Source organism: Enoplosus armatus, chromosome 21, assembly GCF_043641665.1.
Source record: "Enoplosus armatus isolate fEnoArm2 chromosome 21, fEnoArm2.hap1, whole genome shotgun sequence".
Lineage (NCBI taxonomy): Eukaryota > Metazoa > Chordata > Actinopteri > Centrarchiformes > Enoplosidae > Enoplosus > Enoplosus armatus.
The window spans coordinates 9,565,952-9,588,825 of NC_092200.1; the positions used below are offsets into that span (position 1 = coordinate 9,565,952).

Here is a 22,874-nt window from a genome sequence, read left to right on the forward strand (position 1 = left end):
CGGGGAGCTTGCTGATGCCAACGTACCTCCTCCAGTCCTATGGCTAATGTTTCATTCATTAACTTCTGTCAAATTCACATGAACTCATCTTAAAAACAGCCATAAAGTTTACTGTATTTGCTTGGCAATAAAAATAAACAAACAACTGCTTAGCTGCATGAGCAAACAACTATTTTAAAGTGACAGCATTCTCGTTAAGTATGTTTGTACAAGAGTTTTATTTACAGTGTTAACAAGGAAGGTGAATGTGTCAGTTAATTTATCCTCTGGCTGTTTTGTGCTCAGAGTTGACAGACTTGCAGCAAAAAAAGGGTCCAGCCTTTGTGACATAAACTAAAACCATGTTTGTCAGTGTAAAAGTGGAATATACATTGTTATCATAATTAACATTAAAACATCTTTCAGATGGAACTAATAAGACAAAAGGGGTGGGAGTCTCTTGAGTGAGCAGCATCTTTAAACACACCAACAAAATGGACAGAGTCAGTATTTTAACACTTTAGTCATGCCCCTTCCAAAATGTAGGCACTGAACTTCAACATGCAACAACAGACACATTTAGAAAGACACATGAGGCACAAAAACAGAACTTGACAGTACATTCACAGGCAGAAAAATACAGGAAAAAAATAAAGTGTTCTTTGAGTCTTCAGGACGGTTTGGGTGTGCTCTGAACATGCACAGGGAGAAAAAAAAAAGATGAGGCAGCAAAGCCTCATTTCCTGAAAAAGGCGTTGCGGGTGATGCTGTACAACAGGTGATAAGGCTTTCGTTTTGGGGGCTCGGCCAGTGAAAAGACCTGCTGCTGAGGCACGCTGGTTGGAATGGTGATGTGACGCTGGTGAAGTGGGTGAAGGTTTTGGTGGTGTGGTGGGACAGAACCAGAGTAACCAATGGCTAAAAGGTGAACAGGCAAAACAAAAAACACAAATGAAAATCATAAGGAGATACGTAAAAGATAAGTAAGATAAAAATTGGATAAAATTGAAATGGAGAGTGGCCTAACAGCATGAAGAAAAAAAAAAGTCCTTACTTTTGTTCTTCCCCTGTTTGGCTCTTCTGGCATTAACAATGGCCTGTTTTCTTTGCTCCTCACTGATCTCCATTCCTGCCAAGAAACCCACACAAATACACCTTCGGCTCAAAATATTTATGACCACTCCCAACTTCCACCAATCTCTGTCCACCTTTTATTTGACATCTAACCACAGTAGCTGCTTTGCGTCATGAATGAAAGGAATTCAGCACGACTCACCCATCTCTTGATCTTCCTTGACTCTGTGTCTCTCCTTGGCAAAGGCCTGTAACCACCTCTGCTTGTCCTGGGCCTTCCTGCAGCACAGCACACACATGAACTCCAGGGTGGAGGCGTTGCGCAGGCGCAGAGCGTTCCTCAGGGTCAAGCCCAGGTCTAGGTCCCGACCGTCGGGCACGTCCACCACCTCGGTCTGGTCCATATCCAGCCGTCCACGGTAGTGGAGCAGGTCTCTGCGCAGGACGTCTTTTTTACAGAAGACCAACTGGTGGTCAAACAGGAAGAAGCTGCGCTGTTGCATTTTGCCTTGTCGGACAACTCGAGTCAGCTCACCAGAGTGGATCAGCTCTGAGCTGCGCTCCAGCACATCCGATCCCTGCAGCAATAAGTTAACAAAGATACAAAAGATTTGCAGAACATATTTAATATTCTTTATGTAAGATTGACAAAACAGGCTACTTCTAACCACAGTAAAAATGTAAAGAATATTGAGCAGTCATCATCACCTCCCAGTGAAGAATGGCCACCTGCCAGTGAGCGATAGTGTCGACACTCTCCAGCCGTCTCTTCCTCTCATTTATCAGACTGGCCACATTCTTCATAGCCTCATACGCTTTGCCCACTCCGCTGTAGTCACTGCAATACATCAGCAAATGAACACAGAGCATAGGCTCCACCTTAGACATAAAATTGATAGAAAGATCATTTCCATTTACAGTAACACACTGGTTCAATCTCAATCATGGAAAAGCAATCAATAATCAAAGTAATCAAACCACTGGGACCTCCATGGATTCTTTAAGGTGAAATGTTTCTGAACATTATGCAGATAACTGTAAGTCCAGCTGAGCTAATGAATAAATCGACCATTGATGTTATCTAACTGGTTAATATCAGCTGATGGTAGGCTATATACTAATTGTAAGGATACATGTAGCTTCTTGCTTATAGCTTTCATTGTACAGCCAATGTTAAGTAATGCTACAGAGAAAACAGCTTCATTGAGTCAAGGAATCTTCATTATGTGATTATAGTGATATAAAGACGCTCAAAATGTACAACTACCATTAGTCGTAAAAGAGTAGTACGAGTGGTTAAATTATGAATTTCTGGAGGAGTACCTGTGGTCTTTGGGGGTGTACTTAAGCAGTTCTCCCAGCTGAAGGGGGTATTTACAGATCTTCTGAACGGGTGTGAGCAAAAAACCCGCAATGGAAATGTCGATCATCTGCTGGAGGAGTCGGCAGGCCTCAAAGAAATGCTTATATTTGCCCAACTTCATGAGGCGCTGCAGCTCAGCACAGGCTGCTGGATGAGTGTTACAGTAGTCTGAGTAGATAGAGAAGCCCTCTCCCTTTGGAAAACAGAGAAACATTCAATGAAAATTCTGAGCTACTGCATCAATAAATGTGTTACACAGTGATTAAGTGAATTGGGAAGACTGTGTGTGAGGCCACTACCTGCAAGAGAAAACAAGAGCCTATTTCACTGAGATGCGGTTGGTCTTTGTTGTACTTCTTCTCCAGGTCTCTGAGAAACTGCCTCTGAAACCTGTAGATGTCCTCTATGTTGCTGAAGATGGTCTTCAACTGCAGCTCAGTGAACATGTCTGGGTGTTTACGGCACTGACGGATGTAACCCTGAAAGTTACACAAAACCAGTATGTTGACTACACCGACAGAAGGTATGAAAACAGTTCAAATACTGGTCAACAGGAGGTGCTGAACTATTAAGTAATTTCTGAAATACAAATGTAGCTTATTCTAAATATTTTTCAACAAAAAGTTGACATTTATTAGAATGTAGAACTGCTTAAGAACTAAATAAAGGACAAACGTGACAGAAGCAGCAGCCTCAGACTTGGATGTTGATTTCCGTACCTCACAGATGTCTTTTAGGTGCTTGATGTAGATTCGTTCAGTGTTCATGATTTCCTGAACCACATTGGTTCTCATCTGCTCCTTGTGCTGAGCGCTGTGTGTATCCCTGGGAGTTGGATCTTCCTGGTCCGCTACACTCTCCACACTTTCAGCACTCGAGTCCTCCTGGTTCACTCGCACCTGAAACACATCCACCACACACACAATGGGACCTCCTGAGCAGCATTCAAATCTTCTCTTTGCTAAAAGCTTGGAAAAGGATTACTTTTCCAAAACATATTCAGGTCAATTATTTATTTTTTTCTCCAGTCAACCACAATATCAAACAAGGAAAACAAATATGGTTCATGACAAATTTCTGTGACCTAATTAAATAAAATTAGCTCATAAGCGAAATTAACACAATTACAAAAAGGGAAGAACAATAACCACTTAAACTACAAAAGACTCAGATCTACTCCATCACTATGGTTACAACATGTGCAAGTTTAACCAGCTCCTGCTCAGCAACATTGATTCAGCTACAAGCAATTACACAGCAGACGCGCATCTGCCAATCAACTAAGCTCACCATGGTTACCACAGGCTGCCTAATTAAGACTCAACTGTCAGTCAGCTCTGGTCACCACAGAAACCACCTGAGGTTTGAACCCTTCCTCACACAGTGTTAAGTGCTGCTGAGGTTTGTTTGGAGCTAAGCCAGTTTGCAAGTCTTTTCTGTGCTGCTGGAGAGCAAACATGTGTCAGACACATAGGTCAGGAAGTCCACTTACCCTCACAAAGCTGGAAGGGAACCAGGCCTCCCTGTCAGCCCCCCTGCCCCACCACCAGTCCTTATGCGAGGCCTCCAGGACACGGATAACATCTCCTGCTTTGAAGGCCAGCTCCTGCTCCTCCATGGTCACATGGTCCCAGAGAGCCTCAGCATACACCGTGTGGCCAGAGCTTATCCACTGAGCAGCACACACACAAATAAGATAAAGATACAATTACATGCAGGCTAAGCCCATGTCTAACATGTAAGATTATGTCTAGACTTGTGGACACTGCAGTGGTTGTCTGTTCTGCTGAACTACAGCCAAACATCTTGAAAACACACACACCAAAAACATTTTCACATGGCTGTTCACGAGGCATGCATGCAATAAGATAAATGTTGCATCATAAATGCGGATTCTTGGAGAAGATGTTTGCGAGTGTTGCAACGTGACAAGTTACCCCCCTCAGCCTCACCTCATTGAGCACGGAGAGCTCCACCCCTGGCTGGAGGTAGGGCGTGACATCAGTGAGCTCATCAAAGCTGCCCTCCTCCTCCTCACTCACGCTGTCATCAAGTGTAGCCGAGCACTCAGACACACCGTCTGCAATACATATACAGATGTTAAAAAAACTGTATGGAGCTGAAAATTTTTATATTTAAATAATCCAGAAAACAAGCCCCAGATGGAGGCACACCCGCGCCTGGCTGCACACCAACATTTTCCTCCAACACACTTATTGACATTCCCAGACAGAAACATTTGATCAACAGCAACCCCAGTTCTCACCGCTGAGCACTCTGTGGAGCTTACGCCGCCCAACGCGGTCCAGTCCGATGGGGGTGCTCTGGGAGAGGGCAGAGGGGCGAAACCTGGCTGACACTGCTCTGTAGGGGGGCACCTGGTGGGAGGGGATGGGCGGCCGCGACAGGGGCTGCAGGGAAGACAAGAAAACATCCTGGGGTTTAGGAAGAGGGTTACTGACTTTCACCACCTCCCTGATGTGGTCTGCCTGCGACTTCTTAACAGATATCTTTTAAAAATACCACTTTGCAATTCAAACACTCTGTAAATAGCTTACGTTTATATTTTGTCTTTTACTTACTTAGAGGGACTCTTCCCATAATCAGGGGCTGCTTTGCATCTTTCCCTATTTTCCTCCCTCACTTTCTATAACCGTAAGTGATTAGCATTTGTGCTGCATGTTTTGCAGCAAGAAACACAAATTGAGCGGAGACGTAAAAGTGGAGTCAAAATCAGTTTAAACTGATCTGCTCCCTTTAAAATATCTACATATTTTTCGATGAAAATATGTAAAACAAAAACGATGAGCCTCATATAAACCACCTCACATGGCTGTCATTGACAGGAAAAATATTATTTTCCTTCCTAATAATGTGGAGGATATACAGTATTTTTTATGCTATTTTAAGTTGGAGTTGAGTTTAATCATACTTATTTGGATTCCCCCATTGGCGACTAGATCAGCCTGGAGTTTGATTCAACCCTTGATTAATTAAATTTAAGTATACAACCACATTTCCAGTTTATATACAGTAGATGGGAATTCAAAAACTGTGCGCTTCTAGTAGGTTTAAACTGTAACTGTGAAGGCTTACAGAAGGAAGGCGGTCATCCTTCTCCTCAGCATCAGGAGAGAACAGATCCACAACTCCTATCGCTGAGACTGGCCGCTGCCTCCTGCCGTGAACGTCTCCGTTCATGCTGCAGCTCTCAGGACTCTCTCCGTTCCCACATGCGTCATTACCACCGCAGTCTTTACACAATGATGCATTCGCTGTCCTTTCATCAGCATGCAATTCTGCCACTTCCTCAGGAATGGACTGCTTCCTGGAAATGAGCTGCCCGTAGTCAGAGATGGGCCGAGGTCTCGAGCGGCCACTCCTTCGTCTGGGCTTGACGGAAGACATTTCTGTGGAAGCTGGGGCTGCATCTGAGGGTGATGTGGGCGATGTGGGTGACTGTGACAGGCATGTTGGAGAGATAGGAGGGGTGCTGCTGGTTGTTGGAGAGACTTCCTCTGTTGAAAGAAATGCTCCTGGCCCTTGTTGGTCTGATGTCTCCTAGGGATCAGAGGAAAAAGTTCAAAACTCAATAAGGACGATGATATTGACTTTCCCCTGTTCAATGACCTGCAATGTACAAATGTAGAACATAATGTCTGCTGGGAAGAACATCTGTTAATCAGAAACAGAGCAAAATGGTACTGCAAGTCATAAAAGTTCCAACTAGAAGCAACTGTCTTGGTTGAATCTCAAGCCAGAACCACAAGAATCGGTGTGAAACTATTTCAATGAACTCTATCAGGATTCTCATGAGAAACTTTATTATCATGTGAAAGTATTCAAGTTCACACAGTGATTGGCTCCACATATTGAACACAATAAACCCCTAAGCTTATCAAGTTCAAACAATCACTGCAACAGAAATTGCACAAATATTCCACAATTAAATGTTATCATACTGTATGTATGTCAGCAGGTATTGTACACTCAACGATCAAATATTGGCTAACGGTTACTCATTTGGAAATTGTTGTTCTACGTCTGTTAGTCGGCCAGAGATATCAAACCTCACCTCTTGGTTCTCTCGATCTGGGTCCGGTCCGCGGCATATGCACTGGAAAGGCACACAGTGGACTAGCACCATTGTGACACACACGTAAACACAGACTGGCCTGTGTCCCCAATGCTAAAACCCTCAATTTTTCTTTTGAGGCCAGTAAAAGGTACTTGATTTCTAAAGTAAACAAATCAGATTTTTCCCGTTCATCTTCAAAGGCAAAATCCTACTCTGGACAAAAACACATTTCACTGTAACAGTGTGTTTATGGTCCTGTCTACTTGGTGGTGCTGCTAGCTGTCCCAGGCCCATTGCCCATGGTGCTGGACTTTGATCCACTTGGCTTCAGCTAGAGGGAAGGGGGGAGACGTGAGGCGGGGGCCGCTGCCTTCCCTCCCACAGCAACAGGACTGTGGAGCAGTTTTGCGCAAGGGTCACTAATCATAAACAAAGCCTAATCATTAACTCTGTCTGCTCCTTCAGTGCACCTGGTAGCACAGAACAGCTGGCTTCAGCATGTGACCTTGCAACAGCAGAAGTCAGTATATCAAATACAACTGACAGGAAAGGGATGGTTACGCCTATGGCATATTTATTTGACACTGAAGGGGACTTTGGACACACACGGAGCTTGTTTTTTTTTAGCATTTGACTGGCAAGTATCACACTGACATGAGCACTTATCTCAGTGTTTTAGATGCTGGATTCAAAGATCACGTCTTAGAGTGAGTCTTCATTTCCTATGACAGGGGTCAATGCCATTGAACTGGAAGATTGGCATCCATTAATGATCATGCTGTTCTAGATTATAAAGGAAGACATTAAATCTTTCCTCTGTCTTTCAGTGCTTCCTTCCTCTTTGAAACGTTACAGGAAGCCTGCAATCTGATGATTTCCAATCCTGTGTTTCTGAGTCAATGATAAAGGCGCTACTAATGTGTGACAGTGTGAAACACGCTGCAGCCTTGTTGTCTTTCAGCTGCAGTACATTTTATCCATCTGTCATCAAACAGTCGAGTTGCATAAAGATAACTCCCTCGCTTGATGTCATCATTATTTAGTTTTACACACGTCCTGCATTCTGTCAGTATATCTGCATCTCTTGTGCCAATAAGCACGGGAGAAACAGAACAGGTAAAGCAATACTGACTGCTCACAGGAACATCGCTATATACAGTATGTGCCAAGACAATCAAACTATGTCACATCAGATCGCGGTCATCTTCACACACAAGACTTTCCAAGTTACTCCCTTACCTCGTTCAGTAGCATGTTGACCTCAATCTGTTCTTGTTGTTTTGATGGCTCTTTTTGGCTGATTGGAGATGAATCGCTTTCTGCCGCACTTGTTGTGGCTACAGTCAGTGATTCATAATGAGCAGAGATACCAGGTGCCGTCTCTGGGGGCTCCACAGAAACCGGGCTGATAAGGACCTGGTGCTGCTGTGGGCCGACATCGTATTCAGGCTGTGGATGAACCAGAGGGGTGTGTCCGACAGACATGACCCGGGCTCTGACGGGTGAGGGCCGGCGCTGTCGCTCACCGGTTGTTAGGCAAGGCACACGGCGGGAGTAGTCGTCATGGAGACGGCTCAGGGGTGACATGAGAGATGGAGAGGTGGGGCTGGGGGAAGGACTTCGCCTGCGTCGGACAGTCAGGTCAGTCACGCTGCCTACTAGCTTTAGCATTGGCGCCTTGGTCTTCACAGGGCTCTTCCCGCGGGTAACAGTGTGACCCTGGAGGTCCACTGAGGAGGCACTGGCTGTCCTCTGGATGTTTGGTTTCCCGTTTGACATGCTAGTCCTCTGGGGGTCTTCCTGACGAGGAGGAGCTGGAGAAGTGGCTTTGCGTCTGAAAGGTGCCTTAAATATATGAAGATTTTCAGCGCTTTTGCTCAGTCTGCTCAGCACCCTCACATTTGTGTTCTCATTCATGTTCTCTGTTTGGGCAGTCGCTTTGGATGTCTGATCTGGTTTCTGACTGTCCGTAGCTTCACATGTGCTTCTTCCTGCTGGTCTCCCATTCCCCATGTCGAGTAAAGAGATGCGTCCTGCTCCGTACGCCCTCCTGATACTCCTTGAGAATCGTGTGTTGCGTGTGAGACCGTCTCCTTCATCATTTACCTCATCATCATAGTCCTCAATATCTGATCCACATTGGCTTATCACTGCCAACTTTTGGCCAGTAAAACTTCCATTAGACACACTGTATTCTTCTGCAAACTGTAAATGATTTGTTGCATCATCCAGACCAGGGTCAATGTTGGCCACAACAGTGCCATTAGCCATTTCCTGATTCGATGAAGGGCCATGCTCTCCATCGTGGTTGATTGCCCCTCTACTCTGTATACCCTGGAGCACAGATGAGCGGAGCTTTTTGAAGGAGTCCACAACACCCAGTCCTGAAAGTCCCGACCAGGACTGGGAGCCGCTGTTGCTGTCACCGCCGCTGCCGTGGGTTGAGGTGGAACTGTCGGTGGTTGGACTGTGAGCAGGGACGAGGCCCTTCCTCGAGTTAGAAAAAAGCTTCATAATTCTTGAGGAGTAAGGCTTTCCCTCAGATTGACCTATAACAGGGTTGGACCAAGCGGAGGAGTTGATGCCATTCAATCTGTGTTCGTCAGGACCTGCAGTCATCGGCTGTACTTGGGCACCGCACCCAGACAGCAGACATGGGACTGCATTTCTGTCAGCCTGACTGTGGAATGGGTATATATCACTGAGGGGTCGGCTTCGGATCAGCGGGTCAGCTTTAGAGTTGTGGAGGCACGGGAGAGGGTCTTCACTTATGGACAAGACCCTGTCCTTCTGTTCTGCCTGCAAAACCAAACAGAGATTCATTTTAGGGATCTTTGCATGTTGCATTAGAATAATTAATGGTCCTATTCAATGGGTGCTATGAAGAAATTACATTTGCTGATCAGATAAAAGCAGATTAGACAACTTCAGATAGCTCGAAAAGATATGCATCTGTTTTTTGAAATGAACTGAATAATACAGAAATATTTTTACACGAAATTGTTTTAACTGTTGTGTGTTTACAATACAGGCAGATAAACAGAAAGATGAGTATCCCTCAGTGTGCACAGGGTTCAGAGGAGCAAAAAACCTTCCACTGAGAAAACTACATGCATTTGTCCTTGGTGCTGTATTACAATGTCTAAGGAGAGCTGAGGCCCAGGTTGGGGTGGTGATGTGCTAAGTTCAGCTTTATGTGAGTGTGTGTGTGTGTGTGTGTGTGTGTGTGTGTGTGTGTGTGTGTGCGCGTGTGCGTGTGTGTGTGTGAGTGACTCAGGGCAGTGGCTAATGCAGCTGAGCCTTTGAAGTGGGGCTTTGTGAGCGTGACTAAGCAATGAAACTTGCTAATCCATTGTGATTAATGCAATAAATTGCCCAGTTTTCTCCCGATTACGTAGATGATGAGGTGATGGTGAGGAGGAGGGTTGTGTGGTCTTCAAATCAGTGACATAGGTCAACTCTTTATCCTAATACACAGAGAGTCCTCATTGTTTGACCTACAATTCGTAGTAGTTGTGACCCAGTAAGTCCTGACAGTGTGACAATGAGGCAACATGCACAATACGAGGACCCTGAAACTGAAGCAGCTAAATGGAATTCAGCCATCATTCATTTTATTTACACCTGTGCTTTTCCTACCGTGACATGTCAAAATGTCTCCGGTCACACTTTCTCCACGTCTCTTTTATGACTGGATTCAACAGTTTTGACTGGTGCTCAAAAGGACACATTATGGTCCCTCTACAGCTGGAAACTGGAAACCTAAAATAACAATTACATACATTTTTACCATGAAATGACTATGCTATTGAGACTATTGACAATAATGACTACTTAGTATATTGAATGACTATAAAATGTGTCATCCAAGACCAGCTTTCCTTCACAAAGTCCCTGCATCAAGACAAGTGAGAATACAAATAGTTTAGCTAGTTGGCCATTTTCCAGAGGCTTCTTCCAGAATAGTTCACTGAATATAACCCGATGTTTGCGTCTCTGTCATACAGACTAGCATGATATGTGGTAGTAATATTAAAATCTTGGTGTGAAACCAGACATCATCTCAAATTTCGGTTATTCTTGAAGGTTGAATTACAGTTAAATAGAACACTTTTATGGATTATCATTATATTCACAGTAACCCTTTACTTTAACCCCCCATTTTTCATCATGAGCAGAATATAAACTTATGATACATTATTTACAACACACTATAACGTAATTGTGAGCACATATAAGACGAGTTTACAATAAATGTGTTTAATTAATGTACAGTATTTTCAACAATTGTAATTTCTCCTGTGAGGGAAGAGGACGGGCTAAAGTTGTTGACAACTACATCACCAATAAACACAAGACATTACAACTACATTATAGTGTGTTATAAACCATTAATTAATTAATTGTTCATATACTGCTTATTCTGTCAGCATCACTCAGTCCTAACACAAACTGAAAGCATTTTTTTTAAAGCTTTGATGGCAGTGTTGCTTCCACTGAACCCTATGTACATGCGTGGAATAGCAGGAATCCTGGAACGCTCCCATACCTCCCGTCCCCATGCGTGTTCAGCAGCAGATGGGCTTTCTCAGTCAAACTCTCTCTGGAATCTGCTGTCACTTCAACCAGCTCGCTCCATCACACTGAACACTTATATAAACACAGAGCCACCACTGCCAAGCACGGCTGCTGACAGACAGTAAACAACCCTCACGAACAATGCGCTGCTTTCAAAGCTATGCTGAATTGTCTTCTTGTACTTTCTCCTCCTCGGCCGTGGAAAAGAATCACGTCGAGTAGCAGCTGGAAAAATAGACGGGATCAATTATCCCATTTATTTTCCATGCAGAAAGATAGGAGATAGGAAAGGAATTTCTTCATCTCAAGTGGCTTGTTTTTGTTTTGAATACTCGTGCTATCTACCGACTGTGCTATCCTTCGACACCTTTCTGCCTTCTCCCCTCACTTGGCGCCAACTGCCACAGGCCAGTTGGTGTCTACTAATACTTGGCAGCACAGTTAGTCAGAACCAAGCTGACGCAGGTGGTGACTATTTCACAAACAGACAACACAGACTTAAACCATCAACTTATATGCAATGTGCTTTATACATCAATAACTCTACAGTATGCAGTTTAACCACATTTTACAAAACAAACAAAAAAAAACCCCACTGACAACTGCAGTTGCCGAAACATAAAAGGTATACGGTACTGCTTTTTACTGAAGGCATGGTATTTTTATACTGTCCACAATACATACACAGTACAGGAATATGTTGTATAGGCATAAATTATTTCTTGCATCATCATCAGTATAGGCATAATTCATGTTCATTTATCTCAAAAGTTCTGGTATCTTTTCTTTTCCTCTATATTTTCTGAAATGACAGAAAAATATTTAATAAAAAAGTGCTCTACTACGTCCATGTTTACAGCTATGCATATCGCAACATCCAGACAAATATTACTTACGTATATATTAGTATCACGCCATACTGTCTGTGAATGCAGAACACTTTTACTATGTTGAACTTTCCTATATCATCTTTGCTCTGCCTGCGTACCAGGATCACTGCTGCTCTCCGGCTTCCTCCTGCTTAACTGTGGATGGGAGTGGTGCTCTGGGGCCCTGGTCCAGAGTTAATTAAGAGCTCAGGGAGGAGCCCCCCCCCCCCACACATGGCAGCCAGCTGGAGCCAGACTCAGATTAGACTCCCAGAGATGAGGATGAACACGCACCCAGATGCATAAACATGAACACAAGGGCTAAAAGAATGCACTCCAAAAACACATGCACAATTACTTAGAGCATCCTTTCTCATAGTGCACGGCCCATGTGCATGTGTACTCACACGCATGCGTGCACAGAGCTGAGCAGGGAGGAGGACATTTAAATCATTGACTCCCTTCCTGTTTGGCTAGAAAACCCAGGCGATTATGCAAGGATGCGTAGTGATAAGTGACCTCCTGCCCATAGTGCACCTCTGCAGAGGTATGTCCTGCCTGAGGTTAGGATAAAACTCATTAGGCCAAAATGAACTGAGCATTAAACTGAAAGACTACCAGACAGGGAGTACCAAGGGAAAGTAAGCTTTTCTGTCATTTTCCATTCTGTGGCTTAACTCTGAGACAGACACAACCACCCTGGAGGAACACCGCCATTCCTTTGTAAGCTGTCACTTAACTGGTCGTCTAGTTGTCTCGATGACTGAAAGCTGTGAGGAAGACTTACTGTGAGGATGTCCTAACACAACATCACATAGTGTTTTAAGGAACAGATTGGCTGATTAGCTAAATCAGTGTTCGTAACTAGGGTTCTGCGAAACTTAAGCTGAACATATGTTCTGTACTAGAGGAAAAGTTCACTGTACTTTGTCTTTCAGGTGAATGAGTTCACGTTTGTGGTTGTACAAGCATCTGGCAAGGTTAAGAAACACTTGACAATATTCAGTATTAAATATTTGAATCCATATTAAGATCTTTTTAGCCTTGATGCTTGTTAGATGATCTTACAGCCTGTTTGAAAAGTGTCAGCAAGAAAACTCTTAGATGGAAGAAGGAAATCTACTTTGTGTGGGAACAGTGTGTGGGAGTAAGGGTGTGTGTATGTTTGTGTGTGTATAGGCTATTCCACATCCATCCCAGTAATAATCTGATTAGCAAAGCTTTACCAGTCTGTGTTCAGGACTGGTTTCATCTACACATGATAGCCTAATCAGGGAGACAACTAGGCTATTCAGCACTGACTGAGAGTGACACCCAAAGCTTATAAACAGCCCACCAGGACTTGACTGCAGGGGGCCACTTGGCCTGTGTGCACGCTACATTTTAAGGGTGAAAAAAGAGATAAAGGCTAAAAAAGAGTATCCATAAGAAATATGTCACATGTCCCATGTGGATCAGGTGATCACACATGCTACTGGTCCAGTTTCCTGGTTAAAGTCTCATATTTATCTCATTTTTAGATCTGGCAGGAAAAAAAAGGAGAGTAAGAGACGGCACGCCCCTTTTCTATAGAGCGTGGGAAGTACAGGTACAGGCCAAACCAGGGAGTGTCACTACTCTCACACAGGCAGCCACTTACTCACCTGATCTGCTGTGGACTGTCATAGAGACAGACTGACAGAAATCTAACACCACACAGTGCACAAGGCTTAGAAAGGACAAAACAGCACTGAGCCTCCTTGTCAGCAATCAACAGTGTAACCTGACAGCAGTGCAACAATAACCAAAAGGCTGCTCCATCAACATTCAAAAACCATGAAAACAGAAGGACTCTCAAGAGCTCAAATCAACTAATATCATATAAGGATCTGAGACTTGTGAATTTGGAAACAGTTTATGCTCCAGGTCTAGAAGTACTTTTTTTGATAATGAACACAGTATCTCCCTGGCACAAATGTCCTTTTTGACTGAGACACGGCATTGAAAATGGCTGTTTAAAGTTACTTCTTTTCTTTATGAACTAAAGTGCAGAAAAGTGCAGAATAAGTTAATAAACTACAAACACAAAGCTCTAGGTATTTTATTTTGTGTATTTTGAGACAGAACTACAACTGTGTAATAAAAAGAAAGCCTAGTATACAATTATATTGTAGTTGTTGTAAAAATGATTTTATATATCCTCTATAAAGCAGAGGACTGTGACCTTAAACAATGAATGATCTAGACACCACAGTTTAGTTCTAGAATAAAAGTCTGGTGAGTCAAGAAAACAGGTTAATTACTTGATAGTAACTGTAGTGATGACTGCAGACTCCTACAAAAAGTGTAGCTAAGTTAGTGCATGTTAAGAATGAAGCAGAATCTAAAAACAAGGAGCTATGAAAGGAGATTATACTGAGTACTCCCCTAAGCTCATGAAGAACTCAGGGCCAAACTGCTTATTTATTTCTGCATTAATTAACTTTCTTTGGCCATAAAGCTCTTTGTAGTTGGTGCCCCAACCCCTCCTTCACCAACTCCCTGCACAGCCTGGCATCTCCCACATCACTATAACAACCACGGCTGTAATGCACTACAATAACCCCCTCTGGTCTCATTTCAACCAAGAACACAAGAGGGGGAAATCACTGCAACTGTAATGTGATCTACAAACAATATGAATGATTTAAAGGAATTATTTTATCACTTGTATTAGCTCTGAATTAAATTAGCAGGTATTGCGCAGTTAATAATCAACACAAACTTTTGCTCACCCTGCTCATAGTCGCTGATGTTGTCCTCCTGACCTTTTTTCTCACATCAACGGAGCAGCTGTTTTTGTTGTTCAGCCATAATGAAGTGGTCTGGGTTTCTCTGAGGTCCAACGGCTTGTTGCCTCGCACTCCTTGTCCTCTCGCACAAACATGTCGGGTACAAAAACCACAAGTGCGCTGCCCCTGCTAACTAGTTACCCCGCAACATATTGAGACAAACGGCTGGCTGACTTCTTAACACACTGGGCTAGCAACTTGAGCTAGCTCACGAGCTCACTGATAAACTTCTCCTGAATTGCGCAAGCTCTGTGGTTCCTAATTTCCCTTTCGCCGACCGGCAAAACCTGATTGTAGTCAAGTAAGGGCACAAAATAAATGGTGACTCATGCGATATCTTCCGAAGTTGCTCAAAAAAACCTCATAATTTCGCTGAAGATTCCAGTTAAAAGAGGTCTTTCTTGGAGGATTGAGCTGGCGAGCATCATTAATGCACTTGTTGCAGTGTTTGCGAGGGGTGGGGCTTCGAGAGGTTACTATCGAGGTTACTGGTTGACCGTAGCGTGACCATTTGACTGATAGCCAATCATAAGTCAGTAGATGAGTCTGTGACCGCAAAGCCACGCCCCCGGTGTAACGCTCTTCATTGAAGAAAAAAAAGAGAAAAGACAATGCAGCTCCGCACTTCCTGCGGTACTTTGAAGACAAAAAAAGACTGGGCCTTCCAGTTGGTGTTGCACTGTCTTCCTCGTGCCATGTCACTGCATCATGCCAAGACAATTAATGTCTGTTGTGCATGCCCATCCCCAAATACCAGAAGAAGAATGTTGCTCTTTATTGTAACACAACAAGGAGCGTAAAAGAAAAACACAAAGCACAACAATGACACAACACCTCCATTTCATCTCTTTAATGTCGTTAATTTTTTTATTTACAGGCTGATGCTCTCATTTCAGTAGAATAACATGTTCAAGATCCTAAAAGAAAACGAATTGATTTAACCACACAATGCCAGCAGTGGGAGAAGATTCAGCTTGTTTACTTAAGCAGAAATAGCAATACAGTATACATATATAATATAAGTCCTGCATTCAAAGTTTTACTTAGGTAAAAGTATGGAAGTATTATCAGCAAAATGTACTTAAAAAAAGAAAAGTAGTCATAATGCAGAAAATTTTTCCACATGTGAGTGCTGTCTTTATTATAATATTGGGTTATTATCACTGATGCACAAATGTGTAAGAGGTATTTTATTGTTGCAGTTGGTCAAGATGGAGCTGTTTTGAACTGCTTTATATTCCTGGGCAGTTAATCATCATCATCATTTGTTTTGCATGTAAAATCTTAATCAGCAAAGTAACCACAGTAGTCAAATAAGTGCAGTGGAGTGAAATGTATGATGTTTCCCTCTGAAATATAGTGGTGTTCAAGTGTGAAGGTGCATAAAATGGACTACCTCAAATTTGTACTTAAGTGCAGTAGTTGAGTAAATGTAGTAGTTACATCCCACCACTGCACAATGCATTATACAATCAATTAATGTTTAGAGGCAGGCTGATTTCTATTCTATAACAACATTTTTGATACCAGCAATTATAAAGACATCTTCCTAATTTAAGCCTCAAAGATCAAGAACCCGGAGAAGGTAGTGTCATCATCTTCATCAGCAAAGAGCCCATTGAACAGCTCTCCTCCAGCCACCTGCAGCCACACCTTGTCCCCCACGTCCAGGTGCAGCACAGCGCCCCCTGCTGCCTGATCCTCGCTGCTCTGGTAGTTGTCGGTGGTGTGGATGATCTTTGCACCATTCTTCACGAGAGCCACCTTCACGTTTCTGGAGAAGACGGTGATGTGGTAGGTGAAGAAATAGGCTCCTGCTGTGGAACAAGTGTATCTTCCTGTTTGTGGATCGTAGTGATTCTGTTGATTGTAAATAATCTTGTCAAACCGGATCGGTGCATTAGCTGCTGGGAGTTTACTTTGTGTTGTGAGTCCCACAGAGAAGGCACTTTTAGAGATAACAAGTGCCTCTCCCTTCTCACCCTTATCACCTCTCTCTCCTCGTGCCCCTCTCTCCCCACGATAACCAATATTGCCCTTGTGACCTGGAACACCAAGTTCCCCTTTAGGCCCTGTCCTGCCAGGGGGGCCCAGTGGTCCCTGAATCCCTCTGTCACCTCGAAGGCCAATTTCCCCCTTGGGACCCTCTGGTCCAGGAGGCCCCACATCACCTTTATGTCCTTGGGGTCCAGGCAGCCCAAGCTCTCCCTTATTTCCTTTCAGGCCAACGGGCCCCTGGACTCCTTGGGGCCCCATTTTGCCAGGAAGCCCCCGTTCTCCATTATCTCCCCTTTTTCCTTTGAGCCCTGCTGGGCCAACTGCACCTGTAAATGACAAGCACAGAATAAAGCTTCCAATCCTTTTATGCTCAGTGTTTATTATTCAGTACATACTGCTCCAGAAAGCCAGACAATCATATGAATAAATTATGTTCAAATATGTTAAAATAAAGTAAACATCTGGTAAAAATAGATGAATGTTTCAACACAGGTGACTTTACAGATCTATTTATTTTTCTATGGTGCTGTTTATTCTGAAGATACATACCAGGGTCCCCTTTGTCTCCCCTGTGGCCGTCATTGCCTGCTCGTCCAATGGGGCCAACTTCACCTTTTAGTGAGTGATTCATAAATGATGGTTATCATAAATTGCAAAGTTGAAGCTTTGGACATATAGGAAAATGTGCATAGAGTCAAGTTCTAAAGGAGTTTTCTCTTCTAAACTTACCTTGATCCCCTTTGTCACCTCTGAATCCATCTCGGCCGTCTCTGCCAGGTGTACCGTTGTGTCCAGGGTCCCCTGGTATTCCAGGGTGTCCACAAACACAGCCTTTAGTTTGGGTTTCTTCCTGTGCAACACACCTGACGGTCAATAGAAGGAGCAATAGAGTGACTCTAAACCTCATCTGCAACATTGGACCAGGAAACTAATATCCCACTATGCAAAAACTTTGACTGAAAGAAGTTCAAGCTAGTGCATAGTGCGCATCACAACCACATGCCCTGCACAAAAGCCAACATGCAGCAAACAATCTTCAATGTCTTTAACAGGCATACTCAAAGAGGAGCGCAGAGGCACAAAAGACAACCAAGACACCAACCAAAGAAAACATAAGCTGAACAAGAACTTTGGACAAGAGTGACCTCAGTCCTCAAAGCCATTTCATTGGTCTGACTGTGTTTTTGGTTTACTTATTGAGCCTGTGAGTTACACATCACCTGTGCCCCTTCAGATGTTTCTCCAGCCTAGTTAAGGCTAATAATAAGCATAGACTAAGAGTGTATGTGAGGGTCAGACATGCAAAAGGCCACATAGTTTCACGTGCTGCCTTCCTATACAGTGAGGCAAACAGGGTATTTAACTTAAGCAAATGATTACATGCTACCACTACATATCTGCAGGGCAGAATATCTTATTTTTAATTGAACAATAAAAGCACGGCATTATGAATGGACGCCTTAGAATAATATTAGCTGTTGTTTTATATTTAAAGGACAGACTGAAATGGGCTCTGTTAAGTCATTGGATGCTAATAGAAAGCTAAAATGTTCATTCATGCATGCAAAATGTCAACTAGTCAGAAACAATTGACCTCATAAACTGGATCACTGATATAAAATGTGACCTTTTGTGGTCCAAAGCCGAACCCAACCTCACCAGCAAGTCTTAGATAAAGCCTTCTGCTTATCTTAATGATAGTGCCCCTCAGATGTAGTCTAAATGCTTGACTGATTTTAGTGTTAAACCATGTTTAGAGTGGACATTTGGTCAGTGAATTTCCATAGGCTGGTTAAAGCTATACAAAAGAAATGGAGATCCACTATTCCCAAAGATAAGTAAAATATAGTGTTTTAGAAACATTTAATGGCAGTTTTGTCACTCTTCTGTTACACCCTCCACAAAGGTAAGATCAGCTATTACACAGGATTACTGGACAAGCTAGGGATTTAATATCTTACTCAAGGTCACTCAGCAAGGCAAAGATTTTCTGGCACACAGGCTTGAATCAGGACTATCTGGTAGAGGAACCGTCATCCTAATCATTATGCCATGCTGCTGCCCCTTTATTAGATTGTGTACAGTGAGCAGAGACAGGAGGGATGGGCACAAGGGAGGAGCTGGAACATAAAACCAAGATAAAAAAAAGAGCACACAGGAAACACCACTGACTTCCCAGCTATTGAGAGACACAAACATATGTTCACATACTTTATTTTTTTCAATACTTCTTCTCACAAACCTCCAGATATAAATATATTTAAAAAATATAAGCATGACAATACATAAAAGTGCACATTCAAGCACCAGAAATGGAAACTTCACATTTACTTGCTTGGACACACCATTGACAAAGATATAATCTAACAATCTAACAAATAACAAGGGCATGGCTCAGAATGAATGAAACTCATTTATAATTTGAGGCCAACATATCAGGACCCAGTCTCTGCAGTCCCATAACCAGGCACAACGTGAGGCTGATTTGGTTACAGAGGATACTGCAACAAGTTTTCAGACAAGATAGCAGAGACATCTTCAGTCGTTGAGCTCCATTAGGTTTAAGGCTAAATAATTATACAGTAATAGATCATCCTAAAACAATGACTAATGATGAATGTAAATAAATCTATACAGAAATACAAATAAATAGCATACAACATGCTGTAACAGTGGCTTATAGTATTACAGATTGAAAATGTGTGTAACACTGATAGCTTGTTTTGTATAGAGATTTTAATCTTAAATTCTCTATAAGACTAAATTGATGTTGAATGACTTTGAGGTCCACGTTAAGTCATCAGTTGGACGTGGAAAGTAAGGAAACAGAGTTAACAAAGCTAGAGAGGGAACAGCACATGACAAAAGGGAAGAGAGGAAGAGGAAGAGAGCCTGAAGGAGAGCTACAGCATTTGACATCGTTTTTTAAGATAGAACACTCTGTTTGGGAAAGCAGCAGTATCAGGGAAATTGAGGTTAACATGGCAGATGCTACAAAGAAGGTTACAACTTTTGTGGTATTAGTAGAAAATAAGGTCTGGAAGCAGGGGAGCGGGTTAACCAGTAAGTGGTCTACATGATCTGACGGTGCATACCGTATCCCGTCATGCCAGCTTGGGAAGCCCCGCGGTTGCTGCCCATCTGCAGGCCGATCAAACTCTGGCCTTGGCGGAGCTGCTCTTCACTGAACTCTCGCCGATACGCCTGGGCTTTCCTACACATGTATAACAGTTACAAGGTGAGGTAGAACACGGAGCATCATGGGCATGCAGTTGTGAAAATGTGAAGTGCCTCTGTTACAGTGAGGTTTCTCTTTACCTGTGAAACCAGTCTCGGTCACCTCTGTAATGACCATCGTCCTTGGTGACAGCCACACTCCCCAGAGCCATAAGAGTTCTTTGCACTGCTGCCATGTCCTTTCCTATAACCAGAACAAAAGCATAATATTGTCATGACATGTGGTGAAAACTGCACGTGAATGAATATATATACGACTCCAGCAGCAGATGGAACGTAAGTAATCAGAGGTCAAATCACCCTCCCAGAGGTCCACGGTTTGAAATATGTCAGTGGTTGTGACTCCATAAGCTTCAGCTGCTTGCAGGAACTGAGAGATCTTCTCCATTTGTTTAAAGGCCATCTGTGTCTCTGGAATCTTCTTGATAGGCTCCTTCCCTCTCGGGTAGAGGCTGTTGATAAGCCTACAGAGGATCTGGGACAAAGGAGGTCAGAAATGTGGCTTGATCATATTAAACTGACACACTGATACCAAAATGACAGTTCACCATGAGACACTTTCAGTTGTCATGCTTAAATGCCATAATTCATATTTTTGGTGTTGCAGCTTTCGCTCATATTCCCGTGTAAATTTCTACTTTTGCCAGTGATTTAATACATTTCCAAGAATAACTGCTGTCATGACTCAAGGGAAGGGGCACAAAATGCATTCAGATTTAGTCATGAAAGCTGATAGCATTTATAATTGTGAGAGTAATATCCGTCAGTGCAAATGCAACATGTTTTGTGGCCACGTTGCATTATTGTCTGTCGAGCCACTTGGTGGTGCAGAAATTGATGCCTCTGCCTGGTCTATGAAGGATTGCACTCTGTTTTTTGTCAGCTGGAGTGTCAAGCAATAAGACATTGCAGCATCGTGTAGGGTGCATTTTGTAATTAGGTCTTATGGTGCTGAGGATTTTCAGTGTGGAGACAGACGAGTTTTCCATCAGAGGCTCTCAGCATGACTCAGAACAAAACAATTTTCCAGTAAGACCAAATATAATGTCTCAATACTGTAAATTCAGACCACTTTTAGTGACATTTACTGAAGCCTTAAATCTAGTTGCTTATTTGAGCCCTTTTTTTTTTTCATGGGCTCTTTAAATCTGACAGAGCTGGTATATCTAGCTTAAATAATTCAATGGTAACTTCTATTCTAAGCACAGGTTTTGCAGCCACTCACTGTTCCATCCATCAGCCATTTCTGGAAGTTCTCTCTGCCCGTCTGCGGCCTCTCCAGGTTTCCTCCACACTGTGCAACTATCCAGTCCACCAACCGCTGCTCCAGGTCCGGGTCGTACTTCTGCTCGATCTTCTCCTGCACCTCCCGGCTCAGTCCATAGCTGGGCCCTCTGTTCGCCATGGCAGCTCTCACAAACACTCTAGTATATGTTGCCTAGTGTATAGTAGCCCTGAAGAGAACAAATGGTACACATAAAATATCATCACTCTGTGACAGACTGCAAACATATTCTGACAAAACATAATCATAATGATCCTATAATATACCTGCTGTAATATATTAGTGACTTCTTTGTACCCTGATTAATTGGCTACAGGATAAGTGCAATTCCTTTTAGAGTAATTCTTTTCTGTTTACTGATCTGTTGCAATATAGCATTATCATAAAGAAAAGCCAGGTTTTAGTCTCTCTATAGCACCTGTCTCCCTTTACAGCTCAGCACTCCACCCAGGCGCATCTCTGGAGGCTGTAGCAGGGAAGGGTGTGGTCCCTGGCTGCTGTCCCGAACATGGACAAGCCCTCTTATTGCTATGGTAACAATCAAGCCTGTTTCCGGCACGCTGTGTGCAGTGATGCGCTGCATGAGATGACGGTACAAGTATGACCTCCAGTAAGGCTGTCATCACCATGGCGCAAATTAAATAATCAAATGTATCTTCAGAAAGTTTGCCCTCTTAGAAAACATGCATTCACACAATGTACAACTGTTCTATATTTAGTTTAATTGAATTACGTCAGTCCCTCGTGCCGCATATAAAAGGTTTCTGTTCATTCTTCAGTTGATTGTCTTCACTGCATCCCTTGTTGGGCGCAGGCTCAGTTAAATAAAAAAAAAATCCAAATAAAGTTCCGCCATCTAATGTCACGACACCACATTGCTACGCAGTCTGCAGCTTGTTAAAACATTTTACAAACCCGGCGGCAACTGCGCAAAGCTCACGCACTAGCTGCGACACTCAGTCTGCATCGGTTGCATAAAGATGTATATATACACATATAAACAATATGTCATACTCTCAAAGCAGTTATATTCTATAAAGACAACGTGCACTTACTGAAGAGAAGAGGAGAGGAGAGGAGAGAGCGGTCAGATCTGTCCGAGTCACGGTGTTAATTCCGCTGAGCTGGGCAGGGCTGAGGCTGAGGATGCTGAAGTGCTGAAGCATCCATGAAGCGCAGCACAGGCGCGTCGGGCCAGGCTGGGTCTAGTAATTTGTCCGGGAGGGGCGAGTCACTCGTTTTATATGGCAGCTCCTCCAGGAGGGGTCCCTAGAGACTCTCAACACACAGAATGCGACGTGACACCGCTTCCGGACAGTGGTCACTGTAGTGCATGGTCAGCTGTAGGTAGCATGAAGTGACCCTCCGCAACCCAGGGCGCAGGCTTCAAGTCAATACTGGGCATAAACCCACTGTATACAATATAAAAATCCCCTTTTTACCTAATCATAACTGGTAGATTCCGTGACTTTCTCAGTGGATGTTTTCCTTTGTTGTCTTGAAATACTTGCTTAAACCAGTTTGTCTCCCTACTGACTTATTGTTGTCTGTTTGGCTTCTATACAATGCAGACACTAAGGCTTATTGTTTGTTACAGCATCTC

At 43.2% G+C, this 22,874-nt stretch overlaps 3 protein-coding genes across 3 annotated transcripts; all 3 read right to left on the reverse strand.

Moving 5' to 3' along the window:
* Nucleotides 1–199: 199 nt before the first annotated feature.
* spata13 (spermatogenesis associated 13) lies at nucleotides 200–8,269 on the reverse strand. Its single transcript, XM_070928401.1, has 12 exons — nucleotides 7,734–8,269; nucleotides 5,513–5,977; nucleotides 4,683–4,827; nucleotides 4,369–4,496; nucleotides 3,909–4,088; nucleotides 3,136–3,315; nucleotides 2,716–2,895; nucleotides 2,377–2,609; nucleotides 1,762–1,891; nucleotides 1,256–1,631; nucleotides 1,034–1,108; nucleotides 200–897 (listed from the first exon to the last, which is right to left on the reverse strand). The coding sequence occupies exons 1-12, from the start codon at nucleotides 8,163–8,165 to the stop codon at nucleotides 716–718; spliced, it is 2,706 nt and encodes a 901-aa protein (XP_070784502.1). The 5' UTR covers nucleotides 8,166–8,269; the 3' UTR covers nucleotides 200–715.
* Nucleotides 8,270–16,305: 8,036 nt separating this feature from the next.
* c1qtnf9 (C1q and TNF related 9) lies at nucleotides 16,306–17,665 on the reverse strand. The gene is made up of 3 exons (XM_070928344.1): nucleotides 17,479–17,665; nucleotides 17,299–17,361; nucleotides 16,306–17,075 (listed from the first exon to the last, which is right to left on the reverse strand). Exons 1-3 carry the CDS (start codon nucleotides 17,663–17,665, stop codon nucleotides 16,306–16,308), a joined length of 1,020 nt encoding a protein of 339 aa, XP_070784445.1.
* A 2,156-nt stretch (nucleotides 17,666–19,821) lies between these two features.
* tagln3b (transgelin 3b) lies at nucleotides 19,822–22,477 on the reverse strand. Its single transcript, XM_070928162.1, has 5 exons — nucleotides 22,327–22,477; nucleotides 21,212–21,440; nucleotides 20,287–20,461; nucleotides 20,068–20,170; nucleotides 19,822–19,963 (listed from the first exon to the last, which is right to left on the reverse strand). Exons 2-5 carry the CDS (start codon nucleotides 21,389–21,391, stop codon nucleotides 19,822–19,824), a joined length of 600 nt encoding a protein of 199 aa, XP_070784263.1. The 5' UTR covers nucleotides 21,392–21,440; nucleotides 22,327–22,477.
* Between the last annotated feature and the right edge of the window lie 397 nt (nucleotides 22,478–22,874).

Coding starts and splice junctions, on each gene's coding strand:
- spata13 (XM_070928401.1), bottom strand. CDS start 8,165: ATGCTAAAGCTAGTAGGCAGCGTGACTGACCTGACTGTCCGACGCAGG. Junction 1,892..2,376: donor TACACCCCCAAAGACCACAG/GTACTCCTCCAG, acceptor GATGTATTGCAG/TGACTACAGCGGAGTGGGCA. Junction 1,109..1,255: donor CAAGGAAGATCAAGAGATGG/GTGAGTCGTGCT, acceptor GTTTCTTGGCAG/GAATGGAGATCAGTGAGGAG.
- c1qtnf9 (XM_070928344.1), bottom strand. CDS start 17,665: ATGTTGCAGATGAGGTTTAGAGTCACTCTATTGCTCCTTCTATTGACC. Junction 17,362..17,478: donor AGGTGACAAAGGGGATCAAG/GTAAGTTTAGAA, acceptor ACTCACTAAAAG/GTGAAGTTGGCCCCATTGGA. Junction 17,076..17,298: donor GGGAGACAAAGGGGACCCTG/GTATGTATCTTC, acceptor TGTCATTTACAG/GTGCAGTTGGCCCAGCAGGG.
- tagln3b (XM_070928162.1), bottom strand. CDS start 21,391: ATGGCGAACAGAGGGCCCAGCTATGGACTGAGCCGGGAGGTGCAGGAG. Junction 20,171..20,286: donor AACCGTGGACCTCTGGGAGG/GTGATTTGACCT, acceptor TTCTGGTTATAG/GAAAGGACATGGCAGCAGTG. Junction 19,964..20,067: donor GACCGAGACTGGTTTCACAG/GTAAAGAGAAAC, acceptor ATACATGTGTAG/GAAAGCCCAGGCGTATCGGC.